Source organism: Papio anubis, chromosome 12 (assembly GCF_008728515.1).
Source record: "Papio anubis isolate 15944 chromosome 12, Panubis1.0, whole genome shotgun sequence".
Classification (NCBI taxonomy): domain Eukaryota; kingdom Metazoa; phylum Chordata; class Mammalia; order Primates; family Cercopithecidae; genus Papio; species Papio anubis.
In genome coordinates, this window is record NC_044987.1 from 38618703 (window position 1) to 38634246 (window position 15544).

The 15544-nt window shown below is 38.7% G+C and overlaps 1 protein-coding gene across 2 annotated transcripts in view; it reads right to left on the minus strand.

Moving 5' to 3' along the window:
• CEP57 (centrosomal protein 57) overlaps positions 1–15536 on the minus strand; it is a 41722-nt gene extending 26186 nt beyond the window's left edge. For both annotated transcript variants that reach the window (XM_009187140.3, XM_003910579.4), the window contains exons 1-2: positions 14946–15536; positions 5760–5916 (exon numbers count right to left, since the gene is read on the minus strand). In XM_009187140.3, the coding sequence (XP_009185404.1) occupies positions 5760–5916; positions 14946–14990 (202 nt within the window). In that variant the 5' untranslated portion in view covers positions 14991–15536. The remainder of the gene's footprint in view (positions 1–5759; positions 5917–14945) is intronic.
• Between the last annotated feature and the right edge of the window lie 8 nt (positions 15537–15544).

A 15544-nucleotide genomic window follows, 5' to 3' on the forward strand; every position in this document is an offset into this window, starting at 1 on the left:
CTTTGCAATATCAAACATTTTTTGCACTCCTTCATTAAATTATACCCAACAGTACACAATTTTGCTATCATTTTATTTCTGCATTTATATTTATTATTGAAACTGGCTGAACATTTCATTTTTGTTTATTTCAGCAACTGTAATATCACAGGGTTATGCTGGGGTGTGCGCTTTCCTTTTATGTATTCCTGAATGGCTTTATATCCCTGTTTAAAAGTGTAATGTTTTATTGTTTTCTTTTTTAAAAAATTACTGAATAAATGCAGAGGATAATTCAGAAAACACATGACTGAAAAGGAAAAAAAAAACACACCCATAATCTTACCATCTAGGTGTAGTAATTATAAACATTTTATTGAAATCCTATACATTTTAAAAATGCTTTCATATGTGAGATTGCCCTTTACTATGTCATATGTATTTATATATGAGCACACTTTAAATGCAATTTATAATATTAAGTATTTTCATTAACATTGTATAGCTCTCATTACGTATTCAAGTCTTCACATATGCACCTCAGTGAGCAGATAAAATTGGCTTGGGTTTACTTAACAGAGGTGACTTTTTTAATCCAGTCTCTTCCTGAGACCACGGGCTGCAGTGTTCCAGTTCTGCTTTGACAACTCTCATCACATCCAGCTTTTCAAAGTATTCCAGAAGTTGCCTCATGGGCGCCTAGAGCTTTGTTCTCCAGTCCCTACCCACATTTAAAATTCCATCATCTCTGCTACTGTACCCCAACACTTAAGGGTTATACCTAATGCCAAGACTCCTAATACTGTCCCTAAGGGTTTTGGCTTTAGTTCCACCCTTACTGTCCTGGCTTGAAATTCATTTTATTTCTGTACTTGGGTATTTCTCCTTCTCACTTTTAAACTAGGTATTATTTATTTTTATTTAGTATTACATGAAGCTGCTCTCTGTCTATACTATTCTGTTTGGCAACAGTACTGTCATCAATCGTTTTTATTTGTATGATAGTAAACACCTTTGTCAGCTATTTTTTGTTTCATTTTATTTCAGGTTTTACTTAAAAAGCATATATTGGCTTTTGAGTTATCATATTTGTCATACCTAATAAATTTCAAATTTTTCATTATATTTTGTATTTCCTAATTCTGTTTCCGTGAATTTTTCTTATATTTTGCTGTATGAAGTATAGCACACATCTTTGGAACTGTTTGCCTGACTTATATACCTGTTTTTCTGGGAGTTTCCCCTTACCTCAACATGGCTATACCTACAACTTTATTACCCTTTGACAAATCTAACTGATCCACAAGTGACACACACTGAAACCCAGACAATGCTTGTCTTCTTGGGACTTTTGTCTGAAACGTCAAAGCCAGAACTGGTTCAACTTAAAACTCAGTAATTGTTAGTAATGTTTCCTGCTAGGCAAAGAAAAAGCTCCTTTGTAGCTAGAAAAAATGAAGCTAGTTACAAGCTGGGAAAAAAAAAAAAGATGGAAAGTGCTAGCCATGTTTGAATCCCTAATGTTCTTCAAGTCCAGCTGGGTCTATTTATTGCTTGGGACATTTCTGTCATTAACATAAACACAGGTTTATGTTGTTGTAGATTAAGGGGGGGGTACCCAGATCTGTAATATGCATCTTTGATTTCTCCAATATTGCTGTCTTGGTAGTTCTCCACCTTTCTAACTTTTCCTACTTTTTAGTTTACTGTTTACACACAGTGGTAGTTTCCAAAGTCCTTTTCTCCCTCTACTTTCTTTTTCTGGAGAAACCCCTCTATACTCATAGGCTTCATCCACTACTGTATCTTTGATGATGTCTGAGTTCATTAGTGTAGCGTTCTCTATTACACTTCAGACTTTATTTTCATTTGCTTAGTATTCATCTCCATCTAATTCACAGGCATCTCAAATTTGATACAGCCAAAATTATATCAATTCCTCTAAGTATGCTTTTTTCTGTGATCTGTCCTAATCATACCACTAATCATCTACACTAGAAATCTTAGACTCAAACACTTCTCCATCTTCCTCATTTCCCACAACAAAATATGCATAAATCCTTCCTTAATCAGTCTCCTGTCTCGTTGTTTCAGTTTAGACTTACTTCTGATGTAAACCTGAGTCCATCAAGCATATAGACCACTATGATGTGTAAAGAACTCTGCAAGGTGTGAAGACAGTCTTTGGCCTCAAGGAGCTATCATCTAGATTGTGGAACAAATGCTGCTATCTACATTCTTCTCATATCTGATTTTAAAAAGTATTTACATGAATAAAATACTACTCTGGATGTACTCATATCCTTGATTACAGTGGTTCTCAAAATGTGGGGCATAGGCACATTGAGGGCAGGGCTCATGAGGCCTTTCCCAGGGCCTGTGAGGTCAATACTATTTTCATTATACTATTAACAGTAAGACTTCGCTTTTTTCACTGTGTTGAAGTTTGCCAACAATGATGCAAAAGCAATGTTGGGTAAAATTCCTAATTTTAGCTCAAATCAAGGTAGTAACACTCAACTATTATTTTAGGAATGTATTCTTCACTGTCATAAATTCCCAGTAAGAAAAAACTAAGCCACAATGTCCTTGATGAACCAATAAAAATCATGTCAGGTTTGCCAGGCACAGTGGCTCACACCTGTAATCCCAGCACTTTGGGAGGCTGAGGCGGGTGGATCACAAGGTCAAGAAATCGAGACCATCCTGGCCAACATGGTGAAACCCTGTCTCCACTAAAAATACAAAAATTAGCCAGGCATGGTGGTATGTGTCTGTAATCCCAGCTACTCGGGAGGCTGAGGCAGGAGAACAGCTCGAACCTGGAAGGCGGAGGTTGCAGTGAGCCAAGATCACGCCACTGCACTCCAGCCTGGGCGAGAGAGCGAGACTGTCTCAAAAAAAAAAAAAAAAAAAATCATGTCGAGTATACAAACCTTTCACATGCTGTACTCTTATTGAACTTTTCTTCTTATAGAACCATACTCATTCTTTAAAGCTCAGACTATCTACTATTTCGTTTTTCCTCTGAGAGGTCTTCCTCTCCTCTAACTTCCCCAACACACACTTATCCCTGTTCCCCCCAAATATCTTTTCTGAACTCTCTTGGTCTTTGTTCGTATCTCACAGCCTTTACTTTTTTCTGGGTGAGAAGGAGATGGTGATTTCTGTGTCTTTCCTTCCCATTTGGAAAGTAAGTATCACTGGATTAACACACACTATAAAAGGATAATGGATTTTAATGATTATTCTGGGACACTGCTTAAACAGTTCACACCATCATGCTCTAAAGGCATAAAAGCTTATTTACTGTCTTGAAGGTTACTTTTCATCTTGTTTATTTCTCCTCTCCATCTCCTCCCTGCTTCTCCCACTTCTCTTTTATTCCTTAAAACCACTGATGTTGCACTCAAGCAGAATTTAGCTCTATTAGTAACACGCTGTGCTAAAATTTTTCTGATTCTCTGTGAATAAATCTGCCTTCTTTATTTTTTAATTCTTTGTTAGTAATTTGTCATTCTTTGAACTTTTTAAGTTTCTTTTCATGGGTGTAAAGATCAGAACTAGATACAATATTGTAGTTGAAGGATTAATACCTAAATTCTTAGATTTTGTGTTCCTGTTAGAACTTTGTAAACGGATATTTTGTTTTGTGCTTATTTTTGAATAAGAAACTTCCTGAAACTGATTTTTTTTGCTCTATTGTGGGCTTCAGTTACTTTTTTTGCTTTTTAAATCTACGATGTTTGAATGTCATGCAACTTAATTTTCTTAAATTGCCAACCTGCTATACTCTGATGTATAGAACTTTATCAACTGCTTTAACCATTAATTAAAAATTTTCATTATCATCGAGACACAGTATCTTGCAACAAAGAGGCTTCTAGGTTAGCAATTATAGAGTACTAAAATTCTTAAAAGACTTCACACTATTTAGTCACATTTATTTCCACAAACACTTTTCAGTACCTATTATAGGTTAGGATTTAAACTGGTATTTGGACATCATTACCTACTTGGTATTTTACTGTACAATCAGTCCAGTTTACAGAAGAGGTTCATTCTAAGATTTTTAGGATACTTACAATACATACCCCAACTGAAACAAAAAAAGTTCCTCAACTAATTTACAAATGCCTGTTTGGCCTACGATGCCAAAAATATAACATTTCTTTTACCTAGAGAATCATCAACACATATAATTGTTGCAGTATTAGTGATTAAACACAACTTTTAAAAAAAGGAAATGCCGTTGCATCCCAAATAAAGCAAAGACATTTCATTTAAACTTCACACATACACAAAGTATAATGTGGGTGTATTTTAAAAGATACAGATGAAGAAACATCGATGATTAACAAATTTAATATCAAAACCATCTTTTCATTATCTGAGTGGGTCCAATCTAATAACATGACCAGAAAATCTTCTCCAGCTGTTAGAGAAATGTAACAGCAGAACTCAGAGATCTGAAACATAAGGGACTTGGCTGGGCGCGGTGGCTCACGCCTGTAATCCCGGCACTCTGGGAGGCCGAGGCAGGTGGATCACGAGGTCAAGAGATTGAGACCATCTTGGCCAACATAGTGAAACCTCGTCCCTAGTAAAAATACAAAAACTAGCTGGGCGTGGTGGTGCGCGCCTGTAGTCCCAGCTACTCAGGAGGCTGAGGTAGGAGAATAGATTGAACCCAGGAGGTGGAGGTTGTAGCGAGCCCAGATTGCGCCACTGCCCTCTAGCCTGGCGACAGAACGGGACTCTGTCTCAAACAACAAAAAAAAAGAGAAACATAAGAGACCTTACCTACTGTTACTGTAGGAGACCATAAGGAAAACATAAAGGAACAAGGACAGTTTCTAGGAGCAAAGACTGTCCCCAAGTAAGAGTCTACAAGGCAACAGAATCTCAGTACTGCAATGACAAGGAACTGAATTTAGGTAGGAATCTTAAATGAGCTTGGAAGCAGATCTTCCCCAGAGCCTCTAGTAAAGAACAGAGCCCCAAGCAACACCTTGATTTCAGCCTTGTAAAGCTCTAAACAGAAGACCCAGATGAGCCTACGCAGATTTCCAACCGACAGAAAACTGAGATGACAAATATTCAAAGCTAAGTTCATGGTAATTTGTTAAGGCAACAAGAAAACTAATACAGATGGCAGGTTCCAGGAACAAATGTATTTCAAAGTAGCCAGAGCAAAGGATGGGAAAGGAAAAAACGGAAGACAAGTTAGGGATGAAGTTGGTGAGGCAGATAGGGTCTAGGTTATGAAAAATTAAGATTTTATTATGTAAGCTACGAAGAGATGCGAAAACTTTAATTTTGTGGGAGAGATGATGGATAATGACAAATGACAGAAATGTTGTTAACTGGGGATGAGGAGGAGAAAATAGGCAGGGAGATTAATGAAGAAGGTATTATGAACATCTGGGCTACAGATGATGAAAGCCTGAACCAAAGCAATGGGAACACAAAAAGGCAGAAAAACCAGTATGCTTTTGGTATATTTCAGAAGCAAAAAAGGTCTTCATTCTGGACTAATAGTGGGGATTACAGAGCAGTCACTGATGACTCAAAGTGTTTTAGCATCAGTAATGTGGTGGATGATGATGTTCAACAATCAACATAAGGAATACAAGGAAGCATAATATTTTGTGGTGGCTAACAACTGGAAACAAAGGGGAAATATATTTTCCTCTAATTGCAAAATAATGGAGACAAAGTTAAGAATTTTAAAGCAGCAAGAAAACATAAATAACATCTATTTCGTTAGGCTCGATTACCTCTGCTGTTGCTTTCTGGATAGGCAAGTGTAGGCTTACTTGGGGAGCGTCGTAGATCACTATTAAGGAAAGGCTTATCCGAAGGATATACTACATATGGAGATGAAGAATGCCGAACCACGCTTCCATTAGACCTTGATGGCTCAGCTAAGATGTTCTAAAAAATAAAGACACAAATTACCTTTCAAAAGTGTGAACCACAAATAGCCAATTTAAACCACAAATATTTATGACTGAGAACTAGACTGTCCATACAGACAAGAGAAAAAAATCCACTGACTAGAAACGACAGAATTCAATCAATAAAGAAATACAACTTTTAAAGTGTTTCATATTAGTCTAAATATAGCCATAAGCCAGACACTACAAAAGAAAATAATGTTCATACAACTTGAATACAAATGCTGTGCAGAAATACTTACACGATACAATGAATGTAAATACTGTAGTTAAAAATATATACTGTGAAATATACATTCAGAAAAATAAATACATTATTTTTACAGGACCAGAAATTGCTACAAATGACTGAATTACTCTATTCCCCATCAATAAACTACTACTTGTATTTAGAGTATTCAAAACTCCAGAAAGAAAATAAGGCACTGTCCCTGCCTCAAATAATATACATTTAATTAACAAAAAAGAAAATAATTAGAAAACATTAAGGCCCATCAAACACTCAAATATAAAACTTTATTTCCACAGTACACCATTCTGTCATGAATGAGATTCTGTTAAATTTAGGATTCCACATAATAATTTCAACCCAGAGGATGCTAACTGTGGAGTTTTATTTGTTGTAGGCAACTTCCTATTGACAGATGGTCCCAGACTGGTGGAAGTAACTAAGAAGCTGAGGGCTAAGGTGGAAAATATGACTGCTAACTGTTCAAAATGTTCAGACATCCACTTTCCTTCCTCAAACCGCCACAGCAAACTATGTTTTTCAATTCTTACCTTTGAAAACTTAAATTTACCAGAATAATCCGTGTTCGTAAAAGTACAAGAGCACAATGAATATTTAAAACAGTAAACAATCTCCTGAAACAAAGGTTATCGAAATATCTGCACTGTATTTAAATCTTACTTAAAAATTAAAGATTTTACTTCCATGTTAAAAATCATGCAAATTTCCAGTTGATTTAAGAAAGCAAATATAAAAGATTTTCTATTTATATAAATATAAAACACACTATGGCTATGAAAATCAAAAGTGGGGACAAAGAGCTTAGGAGGGTAGAGCCAAGTCTTAAAAGTGGTACTCAAATAAGTGTTAAGTCTACTATAGTATGTTCATATATAACAAAGACTACTATTTGTCATTTTCCAAACTTAATGGCAAATTGGCATCTGGTTTTAGAGGTAACTGGAAAACAGGATGAGTTTTCAATTCTTTATAATACGGTCAAAGGTCTTGCAAAGCATCCTGAATTATTGCATAGCTTAAAAGTCACAGAGAACCTCAAGTTTTCATTGGTTATTTACAACCCACCAGAATCCTATCATTTAATATTCAAAAATATTAAGTGACTTGCCGACCACCCTGTGCCCAGTAAGGAGAATCCCATTAATTATGTGATTAACTAATAAACTAGTTCCCAAAATGGAACTACCTCTGTTCTACATTTTATATGTTAGTGGGTTTGCCCTTTACTATTTTATATCACTCCTCATGACCTATACATTTTTATTATCTGTATGCCCTGTGGTATAATAAAAAATATATTTAGTCTTTTGTCCTTGGTTTCAGACAGAGATTCAAAAACTCCTAGAATTTCTTAAGTGATAGGGTGTCCTTGTTAGGCTGATGAGGGGACTCAAGGTAGGGCACCTAGATAGCTTCAGGTTTGAAGGTATCTTCTGGGAGCTGGTTGCCAGTAAAACCAACTGCTAGATTATAAAGAGTTACAAATTTCAGCCAGGCACACGGTGGCTCATGCCTGTAATCTCAGCACTTTAGGAGGCTGAGCTGGGTGGATCACTTGAGGTCAGGAGTTCAAGACTAACCTGGCCAACATGGTGAAACTCTGGCTCTATCTAAAATACAAAACAATGAGTCGAGTGTGGTGGCGTGCCCTGTAATCCCAATTACTCGGGAAGCCGAGGCAGGAGAATCGCTTGAACCCAGGAGGTGGATGTTGCAGTGAGCCAAGATTGGGCCACTGCACTACAGCCTGGGCAACAGAGTGAGACTCCATCTGTGTGTGTGTGTGCGTTGGGGGGAGGGAGGTGCGGTGGGTAAGAGTTACAAATTTCAGCCCGAGGCCCTGACCTCAGGGGAGGTAAGGGGCTGAGATTGAGCCCAGTGACCAGTGGAAAATTACTCAATTATGTACCTATGTAATGAAAGCTCAATGAAACCTCCTGAATAATGAGGTTTGGGGAGCTTCTAGATTGTTGAACATACTGATATGCTGGGAAGGTGCTGTACCACAGAGAATATGGAAGCCCTTTCACACCTTGCCCTATGTCTCCTCCATTTGGCTGTTCCTGAGTTGTGTCCTTTATATAACTGAAATTGCTTAAGTACAGTCTTTCCTGAATACTGTGAGCCATTCTTGGAAAGTTGCAGGAATCCCTTAATTTGTAGTCAGCTGAGCAGAAATGCAGATGCTCTGCGAACTCTGACTTGACTTGGGGGCGGGCAGTCTTGTCAAATGGAGCCCCTTAATGTATGGGGGTCTGAGCTACATCTGGGCAGTGACAGAATTAAAATAATTTTAGGACACCCAGTTGGTGTAGCATTTTTGCTGGAGAAATTAAGTTCTAATAAAGGAGTTTTATTCTGTTCAATAAATCTGTTGAATATTAACTACACATTTCCTCCACAAACAGGAAACTGCACATCACTTATAAAAGATTATCCTTTTCAACAAAGTTACTATAACCCTTTAAGAGATCATCAAAAGCTTTTGAGCTTCTTTATATTTAACAAATAGCACAAATATCATAGGAAGGCTGTGTAGAAAGGAGCCCAAGTCTAACTCCCAATCCACTAATCTTTCCATGACCCTAAGCACTCAGGAAAAATTATTTCAAACAAAACATGATTGAAGGAGAAACTTTCAGGATTAAAGGCAAAATGTTTAATGTGATCACTATCTTTTCCTGCAGCCTTTAGTTGTTAGGGCAAATATCTCATTTAGGAACACACAATTCAACAAATATTTACTGAACATCTTTTTATGACACTGTGTAAAGTATGAAGCATAATTTAAAAATGCATATTACTTGCTTTATAAGTGGAACAGGCAACACAGCTGCAAGACATTAGCTAGATAAAACTCAAATACAAAAGAGTAGGTGGGAACTGCTAAACTGGATGTGATAGAGACTAAGTGCAAATTAAATTCAGATGCATTCAATAGAACATTGCTTCAGATCAGTATGGTAAAGGAAGGTCTTTATTAGTGCTGAAATCGATACTGGGTCTTGTAGATTGACATGTATTCTAATAGGCAAGCTAGAAATGGGTATGAAAGGCAATTATTTCTAGGTTAATGAATACATTAGTTCAGCTGAAAAAAGAGTTTGTGTACACATGTTGAGGAAATAAAATTGGAGAAGTCAAGGTCCAATGGTGGAGAAACATGAGGTAGAGCTCTGAGCAGCGCAATCAATGCAATAGCTTCAAAGTAAAAATCAATACAATCATCAACAAATGTAAAAAAGCATTCAATAAAATTCAACATCCAGCTATTATTTTTTTAAAAACTTATTTCCTTATGATAATACAAAGTTTTACACGAAAACATGGCAAACATACTTAATGATGGAAAACTTGAAATATTCCTTTTAAAATCAGTAATAAGACAAAGATATCTACATCAATTCTAGTCAAGATTGTATTTCATTTCCTAGTCTGCACACTAAGATTGAAAAAAAAAGAATAACAGCTGTTAAGATTGAAAAGGAAGAATCCCAGTTTTGGATTATGACCATCTAAATAGAAAAAAACAAAAAATCTTCAATTATGAGAATTAAGTCTGGAAGGTGGCTGGGTAAAATAGATATGCAAGAGTCAGTAATTTTATATATTAGAAAATGCAACTTATGAAAATATATATCACGCAACTAAAAACTAGAAATAAATTGAACAATATACAAGACATGAAATTATACAAGTACTGAAAAATGTAAAAGTTCTAAATAAATGGAGTAACATAACATTCAGACAGAAGGGTCAATATCCTAAACATATCAGTTATACCCAAATTAAGCTAGAAATTCAATAAAATCTCAATCAAAATTCCGATAGCAGGTTCTAGAATTTCTACTGAAGAAAAGCAAAGGACCAACAATAGCTAATGTTTCTCTTGAGTAACAAGGAGGTAAATGCCTCCCCCCACCACAGCGGGTATCTAAGTAGGAGAGACAAATAAAACAAAGGGATAAAGAGCCAGGTAACACACTCATACGCATATGGAAATGAACATATTGCAAACCATTGGAGAAAGGATGAATTTTCAACAAGTAGTGTGGGGACAATTGTGTATTTTAAGTAAAACCATTAAATTGGATCCCTATCTCACAGCATACAAATTAATTTCAAGTAAATTAAGGACATAAAGTCTCCAACTTTAAAATATGTAGGAAAAAAATACAGAAGAATACAACCAAGGCCTTGGAGAAAGGAAGAATTTCCTAAACAGAAATCACTAATTATAAAAAGACTAACAAATTTTACACTAAAAGTAACAACTATTAATCAAAAGGTATCAAAGACAAGCCAACGTGTCCTTGGAACAGTCTTAACAAACTGATAATTAACATCCACAATATGTGAAAGAATGCCTATAAATCAGTAAGAACAGGCAACCCAATTGAAAAACAGGCAAAAGACACGAACAGGTATTTCACAGAAGAAAACACACACACAAGAAAGTAAAGGTACAAAAAAAACAGGGTGCATATTCACCAATGATAAGAGGTGCACAAATCAGAAAAAGAATAGGACATCATTTCACACACACAGCAAAAATTTACAAGTGGGACAATACCATCCATTTAAGAGGACACAGAATAAAGAGGGCTGTTGGTATAATCACTTGGTAAAACAATTTAGTATGACCGAGTAAAGCTGAAGACGCACATGCTCTGTGAACCAGATAATTCATTCAGTTATATTAGCTGAACGATTTTCTCTCTTCTTTCTTGAAAATGATATGAGTTGAGTCACAGTACATATTCCATGACCCACTACTGAGTTGTAATCCAGAGCCCAGCCTGAGGTCTGAAAAAAAAAAAAAATCACTGCTCTAGAGTTGCCCCTTGGAAACATTTTCTCTCAGGACCCCTTTACACTCTAAAAAATTTAGTGAAAAGAATAGCACTATTTTACATTTCTGCAGATCTCTTTAATGTTTGCCTTAAAAAAAGAATGCTGGATTCTCTTATCTAGTTCCACATTCACTCTGTTGGATATGTTATTTTGTTTGACATATTAAAGAAGATCTAGTCTACCACAAACGTGGTCATTACAGAAGGATCTTGTAGACTCGGAGAGGGTCTTGGAGATCTCCAAGGGTTGTGAGACCATACTTCGAGAACTGCACTCTAGAGAAACATTTGCCATGTACAGCATATAAGAGTGAATACAACAGTGTTGTTTATAATATCTGGCAAACAAATGAACAACAAAACTTATTAAATCCAAAGCCCATTAAGATACTGTCATTTACTAGCTAGATTTTTGACTCAACCGCTCTGTGACTCATTTTGCTCATTTGAAAAAGGAAATATTAATGCCAGTCTCAGAAGGTTATTGTGAGGATTAAATGAGTTAACATACGAAAAGTGCTTAAAGTGCCTTTAAGGACTATGCATGCCAGATAGTCCTATATAAATACCATACATTATAATCTTAAAATATGAGGTACTGGGTGGGCGTGGGAAGAAGAAGGAAGACACAAAGAGGTACATGAATACATGAAGGTATTCATTTTATTATTCTCAAAAAGTAAATCTTATATTTAATATTATAAAATGTATGATAGCCATAAAACATTTTTAAGGGAAATTAATACGGAGCTACTGTGCAGCTTGGTCGAAGGAACTATCTAAAAAGTCAGAGAGACAAATTAAGAGATTAGTTCATTAATCACCAAGGTTACTGTGAAAACATTACAAGGCTGACATGAAAGACACTCTTGTGTGTTTCAACGCAATGCTGTCCATACTTCTATATGGAATTAATTTCACTACGCCCAATCATAGTTGCTTTCCTGCCTTTTCCACCAGTCGAGTTTATCAATTCAAGAGCAATTACTCAATAAATGTTACCTAGACCTAACTGAAACCTACCGCCCTATCCATGTTGTTCACATTTGAGATTTACAGGGTTGAGGCTTCCTAAAGACGGTTATTCATTAATCTACTTGTTAAAAATCCTGGCCTGTAAAGCATCTCAATGTACTTATAAGTAGCTCCATATGGGTTTATCAATGTTGAAAACAGCTGAATATAACAGTTGTTAATCTTCACAATGGGGAAATCTGAATACGAGTTGTGTTTTCAGTTCATGGTACAGTTTTAACAAGTTTTGTTTTGTTTTTTTTTAATGTTGCCTACTGTTAAGATCAGCTGTTTGTTAAGCTAAGTGCTTTTCCAATGCTTTTGGAAATAGCAGCCTTATTTCTGATGGGACATCTAAGCAGGACCTTTTCTTACGCACCAAGAAACCAACTAAATTTAGTCATTTTTGTTTTGAGAAACAGTAGCTTCGAAATTAGACATTTTGATGTAGCAGATTGAGTTATGCTTGTTATACTTTGATTTGTGGAGGATCCTAGACACTCTTAGTGTACCCTTGATATTTAGAATCCAATTAAAGCTGAGCTTAGCACAAAAAAATGTATATGCCTTCCTAATGAACGGTCTTTGGGGTTTCTGTCAAGGCTACCATATTAAGTACTAAGAACTGACTATATCCCAGTGCCAATGCTCAGCTAGGTGTCCTTGGCATAACGCAGCTCAATTAAACGTTTATTTAATATTTTATTTTATAGAAACAGAGTCGCTCTGTCGCCCAGGCTGAAGAGCAGTGGTACTATCATAGCTCACTTCAGCCTCGAACTCGTTGGGCTCAAGTGATCTTCCTGCCTCAGCCTCCCTAGTAGCTGGTATTACAGGCATGAGCCACGCACCGACTCAACTCAACATTTGTATGAGTATTCCTTTTCCTTGTTCAGTCTTCAAGTGCTTAACTTTTGAGAGCAGTGAAAAGTCCTCTTCTCCCAAGTTTAATCACTTCTCCTATAAAATCTCATCCATCTGCTGACACTTCTAATAGTTTCTTTTACTTTTTTGTTTTACTGACCTAATCCTGAATAACCTTAAATTGCTGCTTTCATTACTTCTCCTTAACTTCCCCAAACCTCTCTGCAAACTTCTAATTCCCATTCTGCTGAATGCGTAGGTTGTTGAAAACCGCGGCGTTGGAAAGCTTTGATAGAAATGTTGGAGCTCTTATTTCCCCGTTTCTCCAGCTCTTATTTCTCCACTATTAATACTTTTGGTCCCATTATTACAAATTCTAACAAGTCTGCGAAAGCTGAAACTGACTTCTCCAAGGTGACCAAGCTTTCCTTTTTTGTTGTTGTTGTTGTTTTTTGTTTGTTTTGAGACAGAGTCTCACTCTGTCGCCCGGGCTGGAGTGCAGTGGCGCGATCTCGGCTCACTGCAAGCTCCACCTCCGGGGTTCACGCCATTCTCCTGCCTCAGCCTCCCGAGTAGCTGGGACTACAGGCGCCCGCCACCACGCCCGGCTAGTTTTTTGTATTTTTTAGTACAGATGGGGTTTCACCGTGTTAGCCAGGATGGTCTCGATCTCCTGCCCTCGTGATCCGCCCGTCTCGGCCTCCCAAAGTGCTGGGATTACAGGCGTGAGCCACCGCGCCCGGCCCAAGATGACCAGACTTTCTTAGCGTTCCCCACTCCTTCCCCGCTTAGATTCTAGAAAATAACTTTACCCTGATACTCTTCTAGTTTCTTCCCTCACCATCCTTTTTCCACGTTTTTACCTACGTTTCCAATTCACGTCATCCAACTCTACCTCCGTATTACTTCTTCTCATTCCGAACTAAAGTTTCCTGAAAGCACCACCGTCCTAGCACATACTCCAAAATTCCTGCATTGCCTTTTTCTCCTTCCTCTACTCTTGGGACAAGCAATTACAATTCCTTCGACACGCAACTAGCTCCATCTTCCCTTCTAGGAAACCTTCTCTGGCCTACCCAAGCACTGTTAATCACGCCCCTCGAGATTATTCTACTAAGGTAGCACTTGCTAAACTGTATTGCGTAGTAATCACTAATTACGTGTAGTTTCTCTTCAGTGCTTTGCTCCTTCAAAGCAGGGTTTCTATTCTATTCATTTGAACCCAAACAGTATGCCAGGCATCGAACATTTGCTAATGTGGAGAAATAAGAGCTCCAACATTTACTTCCTATCAAAGCTTTCCAACGCCGCGGTTTTCAACAACGTAAGCATTCGACACTCCAATTTGACAAATACCAGTGAATATCAGTTAATAAACTGGCTGGTGACCTTTGATGAGGCAAAAACAATATTTAAAATCAATTCCCCCTATCGCCTCTCCAAAATGGCATTTCCACAGTGAAGTTCCAGTAATTCTAGGTGGCGGGAAGCGCGCGCTCCGGCTACGAGGATCACACAACGAAGTTCATGTGGACGGCAGTGGGAGACACTGCAGGGATAGTTAACAGCATAAGCAACGACTAGTAAGCGCTCGAGAGACGGCGGACTACTACTCTGCAGCTGTCTCTTAAAATCACCGGCGCGCCTACCTGCTCTGGCGAGTTTCCTAGAGGGGCCGCTGAACTCACGTGACCAAACGAGCTACGTTTTCGCAGGCCAGGGAGTGGGCAGTTATCCCAGTTGGGCCTTGAGAATGTTAGGCAACCGGGGTTGCTACGCCGAAAAGTGAATGAAGGATGGGGAACAGAGACGGCCAGTCTCTGTTCCAGTTTCAATGGAAGCCAGAGGGTGCAGTCTCGACAGATGAACAGTGAATGGAAGCTTGGGGAGCGCGGGGCAATCTAGGCACTCCCGCCGTCCTCCGGAATTGACTCAGAAGCTGGACTGACAGAGCCCTGAAAGTGAGGAAACTCAAAGAGGCGCTTGGGACCGACGTGGGGACCACTCGCGCCAACTGCTGCTTACCGACAACTGGGAACCAGAAGCCGCAGAGACAGACGCCGCCGCCATCTTTCAGCCTGCCCAGGGGGGTCTCCGCACCTTGGGGGCGGTCTGGGTTCTCGTGCTCTTCTCCAAGAGTCGGGAGCCGCCCACCAGGGGCGACCCTGGGCTGAACCCCTGATGGAAAAGGGCAACGGTGCTGGTGCTCGGCTTGGAAACCCCTGCCACACACCCCCTCAGGGCCGCCTACGCTCACACCGTACACAGAAAAGGCAACACGTCCTAACGGACGTCTTCCCTAGCCAATCAAAACAGCAGACGTCTTTTAGTAGCAGGAGAGAATCCGCCTCTTCCCTGGTGATGTCACAAGGTAGCGCGTAACTGGGCCTGCTGGGGGCCGACAACGCCGCGGGCTACTGGCCGGCTCTGCGGGGATTCTACGGTGGGGCGGGCCTCCTCCAGTAAGAAGCGTGGGCGAGTAGTGTTGTCGCCAGTGGCAACCGAACGGAGTAATGGAGATAAAACAAAAGCGAAGGCGAAGTTAAAGCACTCCACGAGTTCCCTCGGATTAAACGCAGGAGAGAGCGTGAGTTTGCCTCGGGGACGCCTCTCCAGGTGAAGTA